The 19,863-nt window shown below is 41.1% G+C and overlaps 1 protein-coding gene across 1 annotated transcript in view; it reads left to right on the forward strand.

Moving 5' to 3' along the window:
• The window catches only part of suclg2.L (succinate-CoA ligase, GDP-forming, beta subunit L homeolog), a 154,759-nt gene that overhangs the window by 54,959 nt on the left and 79,937 nt on the right, over positions 1-19,863 (forward strand). Inside the window, 3 exon segments of the mRNA NM_001096439.1 lie at positions 3,701-3,853; positions 7,384-7,473; positions 12,408-12,504. Coding sequence (NP_001089908.1) covers positions 3,701-3,853; positions 7,384-7,473; positions 12,408-12,504 — 340 coding nt within the window.

Raw genomic sequence — 19,863 nt, forward strand, 5'->3', positions numbered from 1 at the left:
ACTTTTTTAAACTTTTTTTTTTTTTAAACTTAAGCCTTGACTTTTTGATGACACACACACAGTGGGAGTGGAATTCAAATAACAGACAGACAGGGGCAGTACAACTATTATATTATTTATTACAAATATTTGTTAATTTTTCTGTAAGTACAGTGAGTACAGTACCTGGTCCTAGACAGATGCAGCAGCCAGCCAGCCACCACGGGCAGTCCAACAACAAATCCAGGCACTGCTGCAGGCTGCAGTCTAAAACTCCAAAAGCCAGCGACCCAGCCCTAGAGATAGTGACGTCACCGGCGTCACGTGAGCAGGAACAGGGAGCAGCGGAGCGCAGCACGTGACGCACGCGCACTGACTGACCGCACTCCGCACAGGCACATCACAGGAGTCAGGGGCGGCACTGTGGCAGCCGTCAGCAGCAGAGGGGAACAAGTACAACTATCGGTGAAAGGCGCCGGTGCAGGCGCATTACACGCATCGAATATATACATTTTTTCTAACTTGTCCGCAGCACGCCAGCACAGCAGTCCAAATGCCGCCCCTTGAACTAACCGGCATTTTGCCGCCTGAGGCGAGATTCTCAGGCGGCCTCATTATAGAAGCGCCCCTGTGCCAGTCCACATAGGAATTATGAATAGCCAACAGGAATCAATCGCAGGAACATTTTTCAAGCTTGTGTTGCTCGCCGGCCTTTTTTAGAGTGTTCCTCTAGGGTAAAAAAGGTTTGGGGGCCCCTGCATTAATGTGTTCTTGTCTTCAAAGAGACATTATACTGACCAGGTAGTGATATGGCAAATGTCTTTCTGTATAGGCATATTCTTAATGAATACAACTGGGTGTTTTCTGCATCTGTGAGATTGCATCAAATAATCCAAATCAAATAATCCAAATAATCCAAATTTTAAAAAATGATTTCCTTTTTCTGTGTAATAATAAAACAGTAGCTTGTACTTGATCCCAAATAAGATATAATTAATCCTTATTGGGAGCAAAACCAGCCTATTGGCTTTATTTAATGTTTATGTGATTTTCTAGTAGACTCAAGGTGGGAAGATCCAAATTACGGAAAGACACGTAATCCGGAAAGCCCCAGGTCCCGAGCATTCTGGATAACAGGTCCCATACCTGTATATATACATATACAAGACTTGTTGTTCAGCTTCCAAACCCTTTTTCAGTTAAGTTAAAGTTTCAGATTCTTCTCCAAAAATAAAGACTTTTTTCAATTGCTTTCCATTTTTAACAGTTTTATCAAAATTAAAGTTTAATGTCCCTGGTGCAGGTTCGGTTACAATTTGCTCCATTAGTTGATAGATTTCTTAGCAGCATCTCTGAAGTATTAGCAACTATTAAGTAACCTTTAATGAAACTCCGGGATTCTGCTCAGCAGGGACAAAGATAAGAAATGTATCAACTAAATGTATCAATTTACAACACTTTACAGGGTCGGCGACCCCCCCCCAGAGTTGCTTTAGAAGGTGAAAAAATAAAATTTATACTTCAATATTAGTTAAAAATGGTGACACATTGGAAAAGGTCATAATTTCTCGTCAACTATCTGATAACCAACTGAACTGAAAAAAGTGTTGCAAGTTGAGCAGCCCCTTTAAGGGATTACTTTATTTGGATTTACTTTAACTTTACAATATAATGTTGCCCTGTAATACCTGCGCAGTCTGTGCCACAGTAGCGGGATAGCGTCTGGCTAAAAATACTTCTTCTTTTATCACCCTTGATATCCAGTAATTAAGTTCTTGTGAGGGATCTGGAATACCAGCTGAAGACTGCAGTTCAGCTTTCGGTGCCCCTTTCGTCGTGCTTCAGCAAAAAAAGCGCATCAACGAGCGCCTGTCCTCAGGCAATTAATTAGGCACTTTCTCCGACTCTTGGCAGCCGTCCATGCACCGAGCTCCTAAAGCAAACTCTTTCCTTTTAAATGGGGAAAACAAAAGCTACTGGTGGTTGGTGCGGGCTCGTTATGCTTCCCGTTTAACAGCACCTATGTGCCATTATCCTCCAGATCTGAAATGATGCTTCATTAGGCGCCGGGAGGAGGAGGAACGCCATCAGTGTGTGAAATGTGTCTCTGCTTCTCAGAGGTTAAGAGATGCACCTGGCAATGCGACTTCAGAAAACAAAATAGAATTTATTTCACCATGGAAAATGCATATTGGATACATGGAAGCTGGGACAACGGCCAAACTAAAAATAGGGGCCAGTTTATCAGAGAGAGAAGTTCTACTGCAGCTTGATGATCTACTCAATGTCCCAAGTCTATAGGCCAGGCATGTGCAACCAGGGGCGTAACTACAGAGGAGGCAGACCCTGCGGCTGCAGGGGGGGCCAGGAGGTACAGGGGGCCCCATGAGGCTCTCATTGATGAGCAATTTGAACATATATTGGTAAAACAGGACAAACACTGGATATGTTGGGGGACCTAAAATTAATTTGCTGTGGGGCCCAGCAACATCTAGTTACGCCACTGTGTGCAACAAGCAGCCCTCTGTCTGCCGTGCAATTGCAACCACGAATATGGGATCTGTTATCCAAAATGCTCCAAAATGTGTCCTGCCTAATGGTAACTAAGTTGCATGGATCCACGCTGGTGGCAAAACAGTCCTGCTGGGTTTATTTCATGTTTAAATGGTTTATAGCATTCAGATATGATGATCCAAGTAATGCGCCTTATATTTAAAACCCAAGGTCCCAAGCCTTCTGAACAAATTTCAGTTTGTATATTTATAATTTGTAGCAAACAGATGGAAGTAAAGAAAAAGATCAGTGATTCTCAACCAGTGGCTCATGAGCAACATGTTTCTCACCAACCCAGTGGATGTTGCTCCCAGTGACCTCAAAGCAGGAGCTTATTTTTCAGTTCTTTTCTTGGGGGCAAGTTTTGGTTGTATAAAAACCAGGTGTAATGCCAAAAGGAGCCTCCTCTAGTCTGCCAGTCCACATAGGGGCTGCCAAATAGCCAATCACAGCACTCATTTGGCTTCCCCAAGGAAATTTTTAATGCTTGTGTTGGTCCTCTGATATGGAGGTATCTGTTGTTCTTCACTCCTGTGTTTGGAGGCTTCTCTGGAATGTTATAATGTCTTATAATGGCAACATTTGCTGCACTCTTGTAGTGCATATTATTTTGGTCTGGAGAAGTCCATGGAATGATAAATGATAGAACTTCCCCATGTCACTCGAGGAAAGGCAGAATGCTAATCCTAAAATGTTTGATCCATACCCCTCTAGTGTTGTACAGGTCAGGAAAAACTCAACCTACACCAGACCCTAAATACCTTAACCTGTGCCCAACCCTAAACCACAATAATGTAACCTGTAAAGTATTGCCGTTTGAAGGACCCTCGCCCAACTACTATCCACGTCTTCTCACTCTGTACTTCCGTTCGCACCTCTGGTTTTAAGACTGGGAATCTTCAAGAGCAGTGGAGGAATGAACTTCCCCAAACTGACCCTCACCCAACCGTAACCCTCAATGTTTGCCTAAATTTCAACCCAAACCAGGGGTCAACCTTAATTTGCTAAAAGAAGTCTGTTTCTTTTCTTTTAATGAGATTCAATGCCCTTTGATCCTTGCATAATAATAGGCACTTTTAGATTGTAGCTGACAATTTTCTGTCTAGTTTTGTCTTTTTACTCCCAAATAGTTTTATTCCTTTTTGTAATAGTCTTTCTATTGATTTAGGTAATGGTTGCTGAGGCTCTGGACATTACAAGAGAAACCTACTTGGCTATATTAATGGACCGAGCTTGTAATGGACCTGTTTTAGTTGGAAGTCCTCAAGGAGGAATGGACATTGAAGAAGTGGCGGAGAAAACACCTGAACTTATTTTTAAGGTAAAGTCAATGCTCTGTGCTTAACAATATTCTGTTTTCCCCCAATGAAAAAACACATCATTACTTTTAAGGCACTTTAATGAATGCTAGTTATAGACCAGATACCCCATTTGCCCTACGGACAGTTTTCATGAAATATGCCTAATGGCACATTTGGTATCTTACCTGAAATAACTGTGTTAAGAGAATAGTTGCCCAAATCTGTTCATATATGGCCTGGGCGTTCTACCAGTTGGGTCACTTTCCATCAGAAGCTTGTTCATTGGGTCTATCAAACTTTATTGTGATCCTTGAGCACAGTAAATTGTCCAAAAGAAAAACCTAGGCTGAATGATTGTAATGTATGGAGGCATCAGCCTGCTTGTTTGTGTCCATGTCGTAGTAATAAGATGGTTGCTTAAAGGAGAAGGAAAGGTTAAAACTAAGTAAGCCTTATCAGAAAGGCCAATCTAAATATACCAGTAAACCCCCAAAGTAATGTTCCTCTGAGTCCCCTGTCAAAAGAAACACTGCATTTCTTTCCTTCTATTGTGTACACATGGGCTTCTGTATCAGACTTCCTGCCTTCAGCTTAAACCTCATTGCCCTGGGCAAGAGCATGCTCAGTTTGTTCCTCTTCTCCCCCCCCCTCCCTTCTCTACTGTAATCTGAGCCCAGAGCAGGGAGAGACTCAGGCAGGAAGTGATGTCACACCACATTAATACTGCAGCTCCTAACTTAAACAAACAGAGAGTTTCTAGAGCATTTTACTCAGGTATGGTAAAACATTCTACAGAATAAATATAGCATTCTAGCTTGCACTGTTGCAGCTAATCTATTGGCAATAAAATGCCTCCGTAGCTTTCCTTCTCCTTTAAAGGAGAACTAAAGCCTAGAAATGTCTAGAAATCATATATTGAACTTACTGGGTCCCTAGTAGCCTTATATAAAAATGATCTAGGCGAAATTGGGTCAGAGAATCTCGCCATCTTGGATCTTGTATGGTTGTCATTTGAGTGTCATCACTCACGCTCAGTGTTCTGCTGTTGAGAAGCTAAGCTTTGGGGTTGTCAGAAATTAGCTTTATCTGTCATAGAAGCTGATACTACGGGGCTGTTTATTAGCCCAAAGTGTGAGCTCAGAAAAGAACATGGGGAGCTACTGAGGGCACCTTCAAAGGCACCTTCAATTCTTCTCTGCTAAGGGACCATAGTGGCCTTAAGCTAGTAAAGAATGCCAAAACATAATATATAGCAGTTCTAGCCTTTTTCTTTATTTAACATTAGTTCTCCTTTAAGGACAATCTCAGTATTGAACAAACTTGTGGCTTTAAGGGGCAGAAATTGGCCAAACTAATTAGGGCAGTCCCAATAGTGTCACCAGTAATATGCGGGAGATCAGTTGGTCAATAAGCCTCATAGAGAAGGAGGAATGATTGACAATGTTCAGGTCACATTGTGAAAATTCCACCAGTTTGCAAGTTAGTTTCTTTTGACCATCTCTCCTCTGTCAGTTGGAGGCCCTCTCAATTTTTAGCCAATTTCCCTTGTCAAATAATCATTGCTAGAAAGTTCACCAACGTGACATGTTCCTTACATTGTATTTCTTTGCAGGAACAATCTGTATTCGCTCTTGCTTTGCATTGACAGCAACCCTTTCTTCCATTTCCCAATGTTCCTTTTGCCGTATAATTCTCATTTTTCTCATTTCATTTTTTAAGGCATTGTTGAGTTTAGTACAATGCATCTCGCGATTAAGTCATAGACATCTGCGAGGCAGAGCACAGATATGATGAATTTTTCCAATTTGTTCACAAAAAATCAGGGCTGCTTTAAAGAAAAGAAAGGGCATTTGAGCTGGCCCTTAGCTTCCAGAGGGGCCCCTGCAAAGACACATGTAATTTATAAGGCTTTGTACTCCTTTTAGATAACGTAAAGGGTTTTATCTTGAACTTGTATTTGGTTGTCTAGAACCTTGTTTGCAGTTGGTGCAAGCTAATTGCTGCAGCTAGTTCACAATGCCATCGGATCATTGATTTCAGTATGCTGTAAAGGTATGGGACCTGTTATCCAGAATGCTCAGGATTTGGGGATGGCAGAGTCCCAATAAGCTTGTTTTGTCTCCAATAAGGATTAATTATGTCTGTGTTTGGATCAAGTTAAGGCCCCATACACTCACAGATATAAGCTGGCAACAGATTAAATTGGCAGTTTATTGGGCCCTCCAACGGGCTTCCCGAAAGATGTCGATCGGTCGTCTTAAAAATCCTGTCAAATCAAGGATAGCGTCTGTTTGTTAAAGATGAAGGAAAGCTACTGAGACATTTTATTGCCAATAGATTAGCCACAACATTGCAAGCTATAACACTATATTTATTCTGTAGAATGCTTAACCATACCTGAGTAAACAGCTCTAGAAGCTCTGTTTGTTTAGGATAGCAGCTGCCATATTAGCTTGGTGTGACATCACTATCTGCCTGAGTCTTTCCCTGCTCACTTATAGCTCTGGGCTCAGATAACGGCAGAGAAGGGGGGAGGGGAAGAGGAGCAAACTGAGCATGCTCAAGCCCAAGCCCTGGAGGTTTAAGCTGAAAACAGGAAGTCTGATACAGAAGCCCATGAGTACACAATAGAAGGAAAGAAATGCAGTGTTTCTTTTGACAGAGGATTTGCTGGTGTATTTATATAGACCTTTCTGGTAAAGCTTACTTAGTTTTAGCCTTTCCTTCTCCTTTAATGTGGCCCATATTCTTCTCATTGTGATCCGATCATTGGGCCCTAGGGCCCACGTTTGGATCAACCTGATATCGCCCACCTCAAGTTGGACGTATCGGGAAGAGACTCCGCCATACGAGCAGATCTCCCTAGGTATGGCCAGCTTAAGAGGCACTGGTTAATTATTACAGAGAAAAGGGAAATTATTTTTAAAAAAAAATTATTTGGGTGACTGCCTTCCTATAATTCAGGCATTTCTGGCTAATTGGTTTCCGGATAACGGACCCCCTACCTGTACCGTGCTCCACCTAAATCAAAAAAAGTTTGACTGTTATCCTTAAAACCAACTGCAGTAAAATTATGCACCTCCGCCGCGGATGCAAAAAAATGTATCCGAGAAAATAAGTTTGACAAGAAAAAGGCACTACAGTAGGTTATTGCCTTTGTCAGGTACCCTACTCCATCTTTTTATGAAGGGTCCTGACCGACCCACTCAGCCCACCCCCTGTCTGCAGCCCTGCACATTAACTGCACTGCTTGTCCTTTATATGAAAAATCTAGAAATTAGCAGTATAGTATTTTAGTGCCATCTGCCCGCTAATTAAAAGTGAAACCGCAGTGTCACATTGTACTGTCAGGCTGCCCAGGATAAAGATCTGGCGTGTGGTGGAAGTGCATCTTTCAAAGCATGTTGATACAAAAACAAGGGACCCTATGAGCACCCCGATTTGGTGCAGGCCGTCCTATGGCCTTACATTCATTAATATTGTTTTTGCAGCTTGTTTACATTCTGTTATGGTTTTATATTCTATTTAATATGCCTGTCTCTCTTAAAAGGAGGAAATCGACATTTTCGAAGGTGTAAAAGACTGCCAAGCGTTGCGGATGGCCGACAATTTAGGATTTAAAGGACCCCTTCAACAGCAGGTAACGTGGCCTACGACGGTTCCTTCCATTTATTTTTCATTTGGATGTACAGTAAAGTATCAGATTATTGCTAATAGAAACACTTGACCTCTACTGCCATGTGGTTTCCCTAATATAGAGGGTTATTTACTAAAATCCAAATCTTTCTGATTATTTAAATTAGGGTTGCACAGAATCCACTATTTTGGATTCGGCCGTACCCCCGAATCCTTCACGAAAGATTTGGGCGAATAACGAACTGAATCTGAATCCTAATTTGCATATGAAAATTAGGAATGGGAAGGGGAAGCATTTTTTACTCCCTTGTTTTGTGACAAAAAGTCACACAATTCCCTCCCGGCCCTGATTTGCATATGCAAATTCGGATTTGGTTTGGCTGGGCAGAAGGATTCGGCTGAATCCCGAACCGAATCCTGGAATCGGTGCATCCCTAATTTAAATAAAAACATTTGACCAAACTAGAATCCACGATTTGACCTTATTTAGTTTTTTTTCCCCGAATCCCTTGTTTTTTTCTGAAATTTTTTCTGAATTTTTTGGATTTTTTGCCCGAAAAGGCCAGATTTTCAGGCTAATTCCAGTGCAGACCACAGAAACTTCAAAATAGAATAGGGAACTCTGCCATTGACAAGCTCAGCAGGTCTGAAATGGCGGATTTTCAGATTCAGGCTTTTTGCTGCATCGGACTTTAAAGGGGTGGTTCACCTTCAAGGTAACTTTTATTATGTGATAGAATGGTCAACTCTAAGCAACTTTTTAAATTGGTTTTCATTGTGTATTTTTTATTTTTATTTGCCTTTTTCTTTGGACTTTTTGCAGTTTTCAAATTGGCGTCGCTGACCCTTCTAAAAAAACAAATGCTCTGTAAGGCTATAAATGTATTGTTATTGCTAATTTTTATTATTCATCTTTATATTAAGACCCTCTCCTATTCATATTCCAGTCGCTTAATCAAATCAATGCATGGTTGCTAGGGGAATTTGGGCCCTAGCTACCAGACTGTTTAAAATGCAAATTTAAGAGCCGCTAAATAACTCAAAAACCTTATATAATAAAAAATGAAAACCAATTGAAAACTGTCTCAGAATATCACACTCTACATCAAACTAAAAGTTATCTCAAATATAAACAACCCCTTTAATATATCTCGAAAAATGTGTTTAAAAATTAAAAAAATAAAAAAATAAAAAATCTAGTGAGCCATTGCCCTAATGGTAGGGCTGGTCCTAAGACCATACCTGCATGGATTTGGGAGAATGAAAGTAGCAATAAATTCAATAGTATAGAGCTACTGTTTTGTAGAAGTGGTAAAACAGCACCTTTAGTATGATGTAGAGGGATATTCTGAGACTATTTGCAATTAGTTTTCATTTTTTATTATTTGTGGTTTTTACGTTATTATTTTTATTCAGCAGCTCTCCAGTTTGCAATTTCAGCAATCCGGTTGCTAGAGTCCTAATGAACACACTAACACTCTCACACTGTTACACCCGGCGACTCACAGGAACAACAAAAGGAATACGAAGAATCTGTTGATTTGCATTTATCTTTCTATATGAACTGACGGATCTGCTTTCAGCATTCTAAGCAGTTTTGTCCATCAGGAAACCACTCTTCTATGGCTCCCTATCTGTTTCATTACAATTAACTATCCGAGTGATGTTTCTAAATATCTAAATATCTTTCTAAAGAAATACTGGCAATGTGAACAGTCTCCTTCCATAAGAGATCCTCTAGCTTTAAAGGAGAAGGAAAGGTTAAAACTAAGTAAGCCTTATCAGAAAGGTCCATCTAAATATACCAGTAAACCCCCAAAATAGTGCTGCTCTGAGTCCCCTGTCAAAAGAAACACCACATTTCTTTCCTTCTATTGTGTACACATGGGCTTCTGTATCAGACTTCCTGCCTTCAGCTTAAACCTCATTGCCCTGGGCAAGAGCATGCTCAGTTTGTTCCTCTTCCCCCACCCCTCCCTTCTCTACTGTAATCTGAGACCAGAGCAGGGAGAGACTCAGGCAGGAAGTGATGTCACACCACATTAATACTGCAGCTCCTATTCTAAACAAACAGAGAGTTTCTAGAGCTTTTTAATCAGGTATGGTAAAACATTCTACAGAATAAATATAGCATTCTAGCTTGCACTGTTGCAGCTAATCTATTGGCAATAAAATGCCTCCGTAGCTTTCCTTCTCTTTTTAAGCCTTAAAGGAGAACTAAACCCTTAATAAAAAATAAAAACCCTACCCCCTACCCTATATAGACCCCCCCCTCCCTACTAGCCTAGCTGACCCGGGCAAATGCCCTTTAGTCTTTACTTACCCCTTGGTGCAGATTCAGGCATCGGCGTTCACGGGCGCCATCTTCAGCTGCTTCGGTAATCTCCGGAATGAGACCAGCGGAGTTTCGGTGCATGCGCAGTTGTTGTGAAACAGAAAATTGCTTCAACTGCACCACTACGCCAGTCTCATTCCGAACATTACCGAAGAGAACAAGATGGCTGCCGTAAACTACGCTGGACAGAATCTGCACCGAGGGGTAAGTAAAGACTTAGGGGCATTTGCCCGGGGTAGCAGCTAGGCTGGGGGAGGAGGGGGTCTCTTTAGGGTTTGTTTCTTCTTTAAGGTGGCAGTGGTTGGCACCAGGCCCTGCCTAGGAATACCTTGCATTCTATAACTTATTTTGGCTGCTATGTAGATTCTGTGTTACTGGAAGGTAAAGGGTTAATGTTCCCTCATGAAGGCTATTGGTAAGGACTTGGCATGGCAGAGAGTAACAAGTTATTGAAAGATGTTTTAGAAGTTTTATTAAAGGGGTTGTTTACCCTTAAATTAACTTTTAGTAGAGAGTGATATTCTGAGACAATTTTACAATTGGTTTTCATTTTTTTTTATTATTTGTGGTTTTTGAGTTATTTAGCTTTTTATTCAGCAGCTCTCCAGTTTGCAGTTTCAGCCATCTGTTTGCCTGTGACCAAATTACCCTAGCAACCATGCATTGATTTAAATAAGAGACTGGAATATGAATAGGAGAGGCCTGAATAGAAAGATGAGTAATAAAAATAAGCAATAACAAAAATTGTAACCTTACAGTGCATTAATTTTTTTTTAGATGGGGTCAGTGACCCCCATTTCAAAGCTGGGAAGAGTCAGAATAATAATAATAATAATAATAGAACAAATGAAGACCAAATGAAAAGCTGCTTATAATTAGTCATTCTCTAACATACTAAAAATTAACATAAAGGTGAACCACCCCTTTAATACAGCTTGTACAACTGGTAGGGGAGAGAAAGGCCACCCAACCTCATTCCCTGCACTCCCTGCTGCCTCTGGTTGCCCTCATCCCTGCCCTCTTGATCACTGCAACCTGTTTCCTTACAATGAAATCCAACCCCTCCAAATGCTACATGCAGCAGGCTCAACATAGTGTGAAGTGTTGTTGAGCGTTGGACTGGGGCCCACGGGGGCTGAAATCTCAGGACCTCCCCCCTTCGCCCCATTTAGGTCCTCCACATGGCGACCCAGTGCAACCCCCAGCCCTGTGTTCCTTTTAATTTTTCCTGTGGTTATGATTGGGAGTCAGAGTTAATCCATACCTCCCAACATTTTGTAAATAAAAAGAGGGCCAAAAAAGTAAAATTTTTGACCATGCCCATTTTTGTGGCCACACCCCCTAATTATCATGTTCATTATACAAAATTTGGCAGGTTATAAAAGTTTGAACATGTTTCTGTTAGTTTTTTTTCAGTTATTACAGTTTTGCTAATGAAGGTGAATTGCCCTTTAAGCTGTGAGTCTAACTTTTCCCAATGATTTATTTGCTTATCTAAAAGTTTCTTATCTCTTGCTCTGGCTGTTCTGGGCTCTCTGCCAAAAGCCAATTAAGTTAGAAACTTTGTTTCTTTTTCTGGCTGTTCAGTGCAGAAACATATCAGGACTTTTCACTACAAATGAGGGACTGCGGGTTGAGCTGTCAAAAGAGGGACTGTCCCAGTTGGGAGGTATGATTAATCTCAGGCAGGAGAGGAGCGAGTCTAAAGCTGGCCATAGATGTTGAGATTTTTAAAAGATCAGATCCTGATCGTGAGACCACGATCTTCTCAGAACGATCGTACGAATTTACCATCAACTAAAAAGACCAATTTGGCAGGAAAACAAAGGGGAGCTGCCTGCTTGGCCCTGCAAACATAGAGAGATTGCACTGGGACCGACAAAGATTTTTTGACCTGGCCGATCAATTTCCTGACAGATGTCGGCCGAAAAATTGTAAGATGTACGATCGTTCGAATCCCACTAACCGCACGATAATTTCGAAGGATTGGTCGGGCTTCCCTAAAATCGGTCGTTCGGCAAGAAGAATCGTCGCGTCTATGGGAGCTTAAATCGGGAGATTTAATTTTTCTATTGCAACCCTAATTTAAAAAGAGACCAATTGAGTCTCTTGTTTACATTTGGATTAATAGTGCCCCATTATCCCTTTGTTCTACAAATATTTTTGTGCTACGGCATTTATCTGAGAGTTTGTACTAGAGAGCAGAATGTTTCCCCCCATTTAAGATTCCACAATTACATTTCAGTTTTGCAGCTATTGGAAAAACATCGGTACAATATTCCCCTGTTAGACATAATTATTTTGAGTGCATTGATTCCGTGTAAAGTAAATCGCCTTTTAGATGGCAAATAGAAGAAATATACAGAGTGTTTTTGCATCAGCCCGGCAACAATTTCCCATCCATCCAATACGGCAAGTTTTTTTTCCTTTATTGAAATCCGCTTTAAAAAAAAAAAAAAAAAATGCATGATACATAGGTCTGCTGGTGTCTGGAATAACGACTGTTTCACAAACGTATAAAACTGTTATTTAAGGGTTCATAAAACACCCAGCGCTTGCAACAGAACATTGACATCACCATTTTACTGTGTTTATTGAAACAGGCTGCCGAGCAAATTAAGAGGCTGTACGATCTCTTCCTGAAAGTGGACGCCACGCAAGTCGAGATCAACCCATTCGGAGAAACTCCAGAAGGGCAAGGTAAGGCTTATAGACAAAAAGTAGTTCTCTAAAATAATAGCAATTTCATTAAGAACAGGTTGACCAGGTTTTCATTCAGTTCAACATTGGGTTAGGGCACTTCATGGAGGGGACAGTATTTGGTTAGGGCCTTCATGGAGGGACAGTATTTAGTTAGGGCCCACCATGGAGGAACAGTATTTGGTTAAGGCCCTCGATGGAGGGACAGTATTTGGTTAGGGCCATCCATGGAGGGACAGAATTTGGTAAGGGCCCGCCATGGAGGAACAGTATTTGGTTAGGGCCCGCCATGGAGGAACAGTATTTGGTTAGGGCCCTCCATGGAGGGACATTATTTGGTTAGGGCCCTTCATGGAGGGACAGTATTTGGTTAGGGCCCTTCATGGAGGGACAGCATTTGGTTAGGTCCCCCATATAGGGACATCATTTGGTTAGGGGCCTACATTAGCCCATAACAAGGTTACAGAAACAAGGTAATACCAGTTATTTAGCTATATTTCTAAGAATATCTAGGACAAAAAACATGTTTTTACTCCAAAGTGGTCATTTATTATGCCCTGGGCATGGTGCAATATGACTTTCATGGCTCTTTTTTTTTTCACTTTGCACCGTGCCCTGCACACAGAAGAATTAAGCCAAAGGCCACCCAACGTCATACCCTTTCCTTGTCTCCTTGCTGTCTCTGGATTCCCACATCCCTTCCCACTTGATCACCGCCACCTGCCTCCTTGCAACTAAACCCAACCCCTCCAAGTACTATGTGCAGCAGGCTCAACATAGTGTGAGTTGATGTAGATGTTTTTTGCACTCACCCAAGTGCTCCAAAGACACATGCCTATGCTGCCTACCCCTAGTTCTGACCCAGTATTTGCTTAGGGCCCCCATGGAGGTCCAGTATTTGGTTAGTCTAGGTCCCAAGCATTCTGTATAACAGGTCCCATAACTTTACTCTATTCCCTCATCTGATACACCCCAATGTTGATGACAAGAAATTGGATATGTTTATACGTAGGGACAACATTGTGTCTCTCCATGTTTTGCAAACAGAAATGGCCAAAGTGAAGATTCTTTTCTTTGAAACATAAGTTTCTTCATTAGAAGGATTTGTGTTGTGTATTCCTGTGCCAATGGGATCTCTAACCCACAGAGGATGACATTGCCTGTTAGGGCTTCACATACACAAGATTAAATGCCAATTTATGATCACTTTCCCCTAAAGCCCACTGTGTGTGAGAAATACAACGTATTCTGTGTCTGAGCTCGGACAGAACGCTAAAGAGGGACTGTAAACTGTGTGGGAGATCTATATGGAAAGCAACGTTTAATTACTCATTAATTAAAACAAGCAGGACGTTGATATTAAGATATGAATTCTGAAACAAATGTGACTTGCCACACTCTCTCTCAAAAAGAAAATCCACTAAATGACATTCTTTAGCTCTAGTTATGCCAACAAATGCCCATGTACAGAGAGATTAAAAGGGCAGTAATCCTTGTTCATCTTAAGTGCCAGAACACTGTAACATTTATGACCCGTTTTTTCAGATCACGGTCTCCTAGTGTCTTAAGGGATTATACATAGAATCGCCCTACTCATGAGTCCCTGGGGCGGGTCCTGCAGCGGGTTGGCTACCCCTCCCCCGGGAAATACCCGCATTTGGATTTGATCGAATATCCTTCATGTCCTGACCCTGCAGGGGGGCCGCAGGCACACTTAAGATATCGATGATTAAATTGTAAGCAGCCATTTAGAAAAAAGAAAGTAAACTCTGCTTTACTCCTCTGGACGAAAATGCTCTGTAGTGTGATGGCGCTTCTGGGTTCATGGATGGCACTTCTGGGTGAATGGTGAATTCTGGGTGAGAATTCTACCTGTATTTGATGATTCAGCACTAACAATGGCCAGTGTTTGGATGCCTTCAAAGGTGCCCGATCAAAGTTTTCCAGCCAGCTCGATTGATGAGCACATCTCTGCCAATAACAATCGACTCGTCTCCCTCCATACACGTACCGAATATCGTATGAAAATTTTTTTGTACGTTATCGGTGCATCTATGGCCACCTTAACACCATAGAGGAATATCCATGTGCTTCCCTCCCTTAAATAAACGATGAGCAGCAACCACTCACTCTACCCATGAGCCTAAGGGAAAACACCCTTCCACTGAGTATAAATTACCGATACTAGAGCTAGTAGTGGAGTTATCTCCAATATTCCTGTTTTGGACTACTAGCCACAACATATAAAAAAATAAATAAATAATATAAACAATAATATAAATAATAAAAACAAAATACATATAGACAAATACAAGAGTCCTCTGCACTCAACCCATTATCAATATATTTAAGACAGAGACATTTTGTGCATACTGCTACTGAAAAATGCCTTACCCTTTAAACAACACAGGGATTGTTTGTCCATATATTGCAATATATTTAAGCTGGCCAACTACGTCGAAGTCATCCCATATCTGGCCAGTCCTACGCTTAATTTTCATCTGATTCATTAAGAATTCTATTGCTTCATTATACATTTTAAAAAGGGACTAAGTTTTACCTGCAACTTACTAGCTGCTTTCAAAGTAAAACTCCCAAACTTGGCTGCCCCTAGACACCAGTGGGATCACCTGACTATAGCTGGGAGGGGTGGGAGCTACAACATGGAGCTGATCACTGTTCCTGTATAACTATAACAAACAAGAGAAAGTTGTGCTCACTACTATTTTTTAAAACCACTAGGCGGGGGTGCAATGAGGCTGTGACCACAAAATACATATAGACAAATACAAGAGTCCTCTGCACTCAACCCATTATCAATATATTTAAGACAGAGACATTTTGTGCATACTGCTACTGAAAAATGCCTTACCCTTTAAACAAAACAGTTTATCCATATATTGCAATATATATATACATTTTTTTAGACTTGTTTATTGGGCTCAGACATGTATTGCCCCTTGTGTTTTATATACTTTGTCCCGCTGAGCACAGTTTTTAAAATGTTCAACTTGAAATTATACTTTTCTTTTTTTCCCCTCTCTCTGTCTCTCATTGTTTTGTATTATGTGTCTCCTGCGTTTATTCTCCTCGTTCTCTATCCTGTCCCACATCCTCCCAAAAAGGCAATAAGCTGGAGGCTAAATGATATATTTACAGGCGCCTGCTGATCATTATACCATGAATGAAGCGGGCATATTCTCTCAAGCACAGACCTACCTATTTTTTCTCGCATTTATGGCTTCCCAGTTGCTGAGCTATGGAAAATATGTGGGTTCGGCACATTTACTTACTGCGTGACTTTGTATTCTTAAGGGAGCTGTAATACTCGCATTGTACATCAAAAGAGAAAAGAGCTCGGAATACTGGTGGCCTTTCATTTAGGATGAGTTACAATTCCAAGCCTTTGGTTTAATGTAAAGGGACACCATCATCATCATAAATATGTTTGTGCCTGACAACAGTGTGTTCGACTGAATGGGGCTGCGTCAGGAAAAATGATATTCTTTCATTTCAAAGAAATTATAGTAATTTATTGTAAGAAGTGAATTTTCTGGCTGCAGCTTCACGACATCTTCTTTAAACACGAGTCATGGCAAGATCAGTAATCGTCTGCCTTTAAACATGCAAGTTGTCTGTTGTTTCCATCACTGCAGATCAGAGACACCTTTAATAGAATTTGACTATTCAAATGAAACGCATAAAAGAGCTAGAAATTCTGTATAAAAGGCAAAGGCCTGTGTGCGAGTCTTAAAATTGTGTCTGTTTTGGGTTATTACATAGTAACATAGTAACATAGTAAGTAAGGTTGAAAAAAGACACATGTCCATCGAGTTCAACCTTTTTTTTTGTTTTTTTGTTTATTAACTACCTATCTGCCAGTTGATCCAGAGGAAGGCAAAAAACCCATCTGAAGCCTCTCCAATTTGCCTTAGAGGGGGAAAAATTCCTTCCTGACTCCAAAATGGCAATCGGACTAGTCCCTGGATCAACTTGGACTATGAGCTATTTCCCATAACCCTGTATTCCCTCACTTGCTAAAAAGCCATCCAACCCCTTCTTAAAGCTATCTAATGTATCAGCCTGTACAACTGATTCAGGGAGAGAATTCCACATCTTCACAGCTCTCACTGTAAAAAACCCCTTCCGAATATTTAGGCGGAACCTCTTTTCTTCTAATCGGAATGGGTGACCTCGTGTCAGCTGGAAAGACCTACTGGTAAATAAAGCATTAGAGAGATTGTTATATGATCCCCTTATATATTTATACATAGTCATCATATCACCCCTTAAGCGCCTCTTCTCCAGCGTGAACATCCCCAATTTGGCCAGTCTTTCCTCATAGCTAAGATTTTCAATACCTTTTACCAGCTTAGTTGCCCTTCTCTGTACCCTCTCTAATACAATAATGTCCTGTTTGAGTGCTGGAGACCAAAACTGTACGGCATATTCTAGATGGGGCCTTACAAGTGCTCTATACAGTGGAAGAATGACCCCCTCCTCCCGTGACTCTATGCCCCTTTTAATACAGCTCAAGACCTTATTTGCCCTTGATGCTGCTGACTGGCATTGCTTGCTACAGCCAAGTTTATCATCTACAAGGACTCCAAGGTCCTTTTCCATAATGGATTTGCCTAGTGCAGTCCCATTAAGAGTATAAGTGGCTTGGATATTTTTACATCCCAGGTGCAGGACTTTACATTTATCAACATTGAATCTCATTTGCCACTTAGCTGCCCAGATTGCCAGTTTGTCAAGATCCTGTTGCAAGGATGCCACATCCTGGATGGAATTAATTGGGCTGGATAATTTTGTGTCATCTGCAAACACTGATACATTACTTACAACACCCTCCCCTAAGTCATTAATGAACAAGTTAAATAAAAGTGGACCCAATACTGAGCCCTGGGGGACCCCACTAAGAACCTTACTCCAAGTAGAGAATGTCCCATTAACAACCACCCTCTGTACCCGATCCTGTAGCCAGTTTCCTATCCATGTGCAAACGACTTCATTAAGCCCAACAGACCTTAGTTTAGAAAGCACAGTATCAAACGCTTTGGCAAAATCCAAATAGATCACATCTACTGCCCCCCCACTATCCAGAATCTTACTTACCACATCATAAAATGCAATCAAATTCGTCTGACATGACCTATCCTTCATAAAGCCATGCTGATTGTTGCTCATAATGCCATTCATTAGGACAAAATTTTGAATGTGATCCCTTAACAAGCCTTCAAATAATTTGCCCACCACAGATGTCAAGCTTACTGGCCTATAATTGCCAGGCTGAGATCGTAATCCCTTTTTAAATATTGGAATAACATCAGCTTTTCTCCAATCCATAGGCACCATACCAGATGACAGTGAATCTGAGAAAATCAGAAATAAGGGCTGGTCTAAAACTGAACTAAGCTCTCTTAGAACCCGGGGGTGTATGCCATCAGGCCCTGGAGCCTTGTTTACATTAATTTGTATTAAAGCTTTTTGAATCATATCCTGAGTCAGCCACTGACTAGATTGAGCTGAACCATTCGTGCAGTTATTAAGTGAGCCTGTGAACCCAGACTCCTCTATTGTATACACTGAAGAAAAGAACTGATTTAACACATTTGCCTTATCTGTATCTGTTACAACCATACTGGTACCATTATTTAATGGAGCAACACTCTCAACCTGCATCTTTTTACTATTAATATATTTAAAAAACTTTTTAGGGTTAGTTTTCACCTCCACCGCAATTAACTCTTCATTTCTTTTCTTAGCCTTCCGGATTGCTGATTTACAACATTTATTACAGTGTTTATATTCATTAAATGCAGCTTCTGTCCCTACAGATTTGTAGTTTTTAAATGCCTTTCTCTTCTTTCCCATTAACATCTTTACCTCTGTATTAAGCCACACAGGATGATTCTTAGAGCTTCTACGTTTAGTCCTTAAGGGAATAAATTGAGAACAGTAATGATTTAATATCATTTTAAAGGACAACCATTTCTGTTCTGTGTTTTTAGCTGAAAACCTAATGCCCCAATCAATGCTCTGTAGGGCAGCCCTCAAGGCACTAAAATTAGCTTTGGCAAAATTCATGGTTTTTGTTGCCCCAGTATATTTTTGTTTTTTGCACCAGACATTAAAAGATATAACATTATGGTCACTATTACCCAGGGGTTCAATGACTTGCACATTTGCTATAAGTTCTGGGTCATTTGAGATCACTAAATCAAGAATAGCATTTTTTCTGGTTGGCTCCTCAACAACCTGTGCTAAAAAATTGTCGTGCAATAAGTTTATAAACTTGTTCCCATTAACTGATCTAGCAGTACCGTTGCTCCAGTCAATATCTGGGTAATTAAAATCCCCCATTATCATTACTTTACCTAAACTAGCAGCCTTTTCTATTTGCATTAGGAGCTTTGTCTCTTCCTCCTCACTTACATTAGGGGGTCTATAGCATACTCCTACAATTAATTTGCTGGATTCTTTACAATTGGTGAAGAACTCCACCCATACGACTTCTGGCCCCTCATTTTCTAACATAACCTCCTCCTTTATATGAGCTTTTAAATCCTGCCTAACATACAGACATACCCCTCCTCCTTTTCTATTGCCTCTGTCCCTCCGAAACAAAGTATAGCCACTGATATTTACTGCCCAGTCATGCGACTCATTCAGCCATGTTTCGGCCACACCAATCACATCATATTTTCCTTCCATCACCAGCAGCTCCAGCTCTCCCATTTTACCAGTCAGACTTCTTGCATTTGTAAACATACATTTAATACTGGCACCATATTGAACATATGACATGTGGTCCTCCCTATCCTTAACAGTATCCCTAGCCAAATCTCCTCCCCCATTTTCCCTTTCTTTGCCCACTATCTCATCTAACCTGTCTACCACTGAATCTTTTACTGAACCCTCCCCCCCCACACCTAGTTTAAAATCTCCTCCAACCCTCTAGCCATCTTCTCTCCCAAAACAGCTGCCCCATCATCATTGAGGTGCAGCCCATCCCTAGCAAAGAGCCTGTAGCCGACTGAAAAATCAGCCCAGTTCTCCAAAAACCCAAAACCCTCCTCCCTACACCAATCTTTTAGCCACGCATTAATCTCCCTATGCTCCCGCTGTCTCCTTAGCGTTGCTCGTGGCTCAGGTAATATCTCTGAGAAAATTACCTTGGAAGTCCTCGCCCTCAGCTTTGAACCTAGTTTTTTAAAATCATTTTTGAGGACTTCACCACCTCCTCTAACTTTGTCATTGGTACCTATGTGTACCAAGACCGCTGGGTCTTCCCCAGCCCCTCCCAATAATCTGTCAACTCGTTCCACCACATGCCGAACCCTAGCACCAGGCAAG

This window comes from Xenopus laevis, chromosome 4L (assembly GCF_017654675.1).
Source record: "Xenopus laevis strain J_2021 chromosome 4L, Xenopus_laevis_v10.1, whole genome shotgun sequence".
NCBI classification, from domain to species: domain Eukaryota; kingdom Metazoa; phylum Chordata; class Amphibia; order Anura; family Pipidae; genus Xenopus; species Xenopus laevis.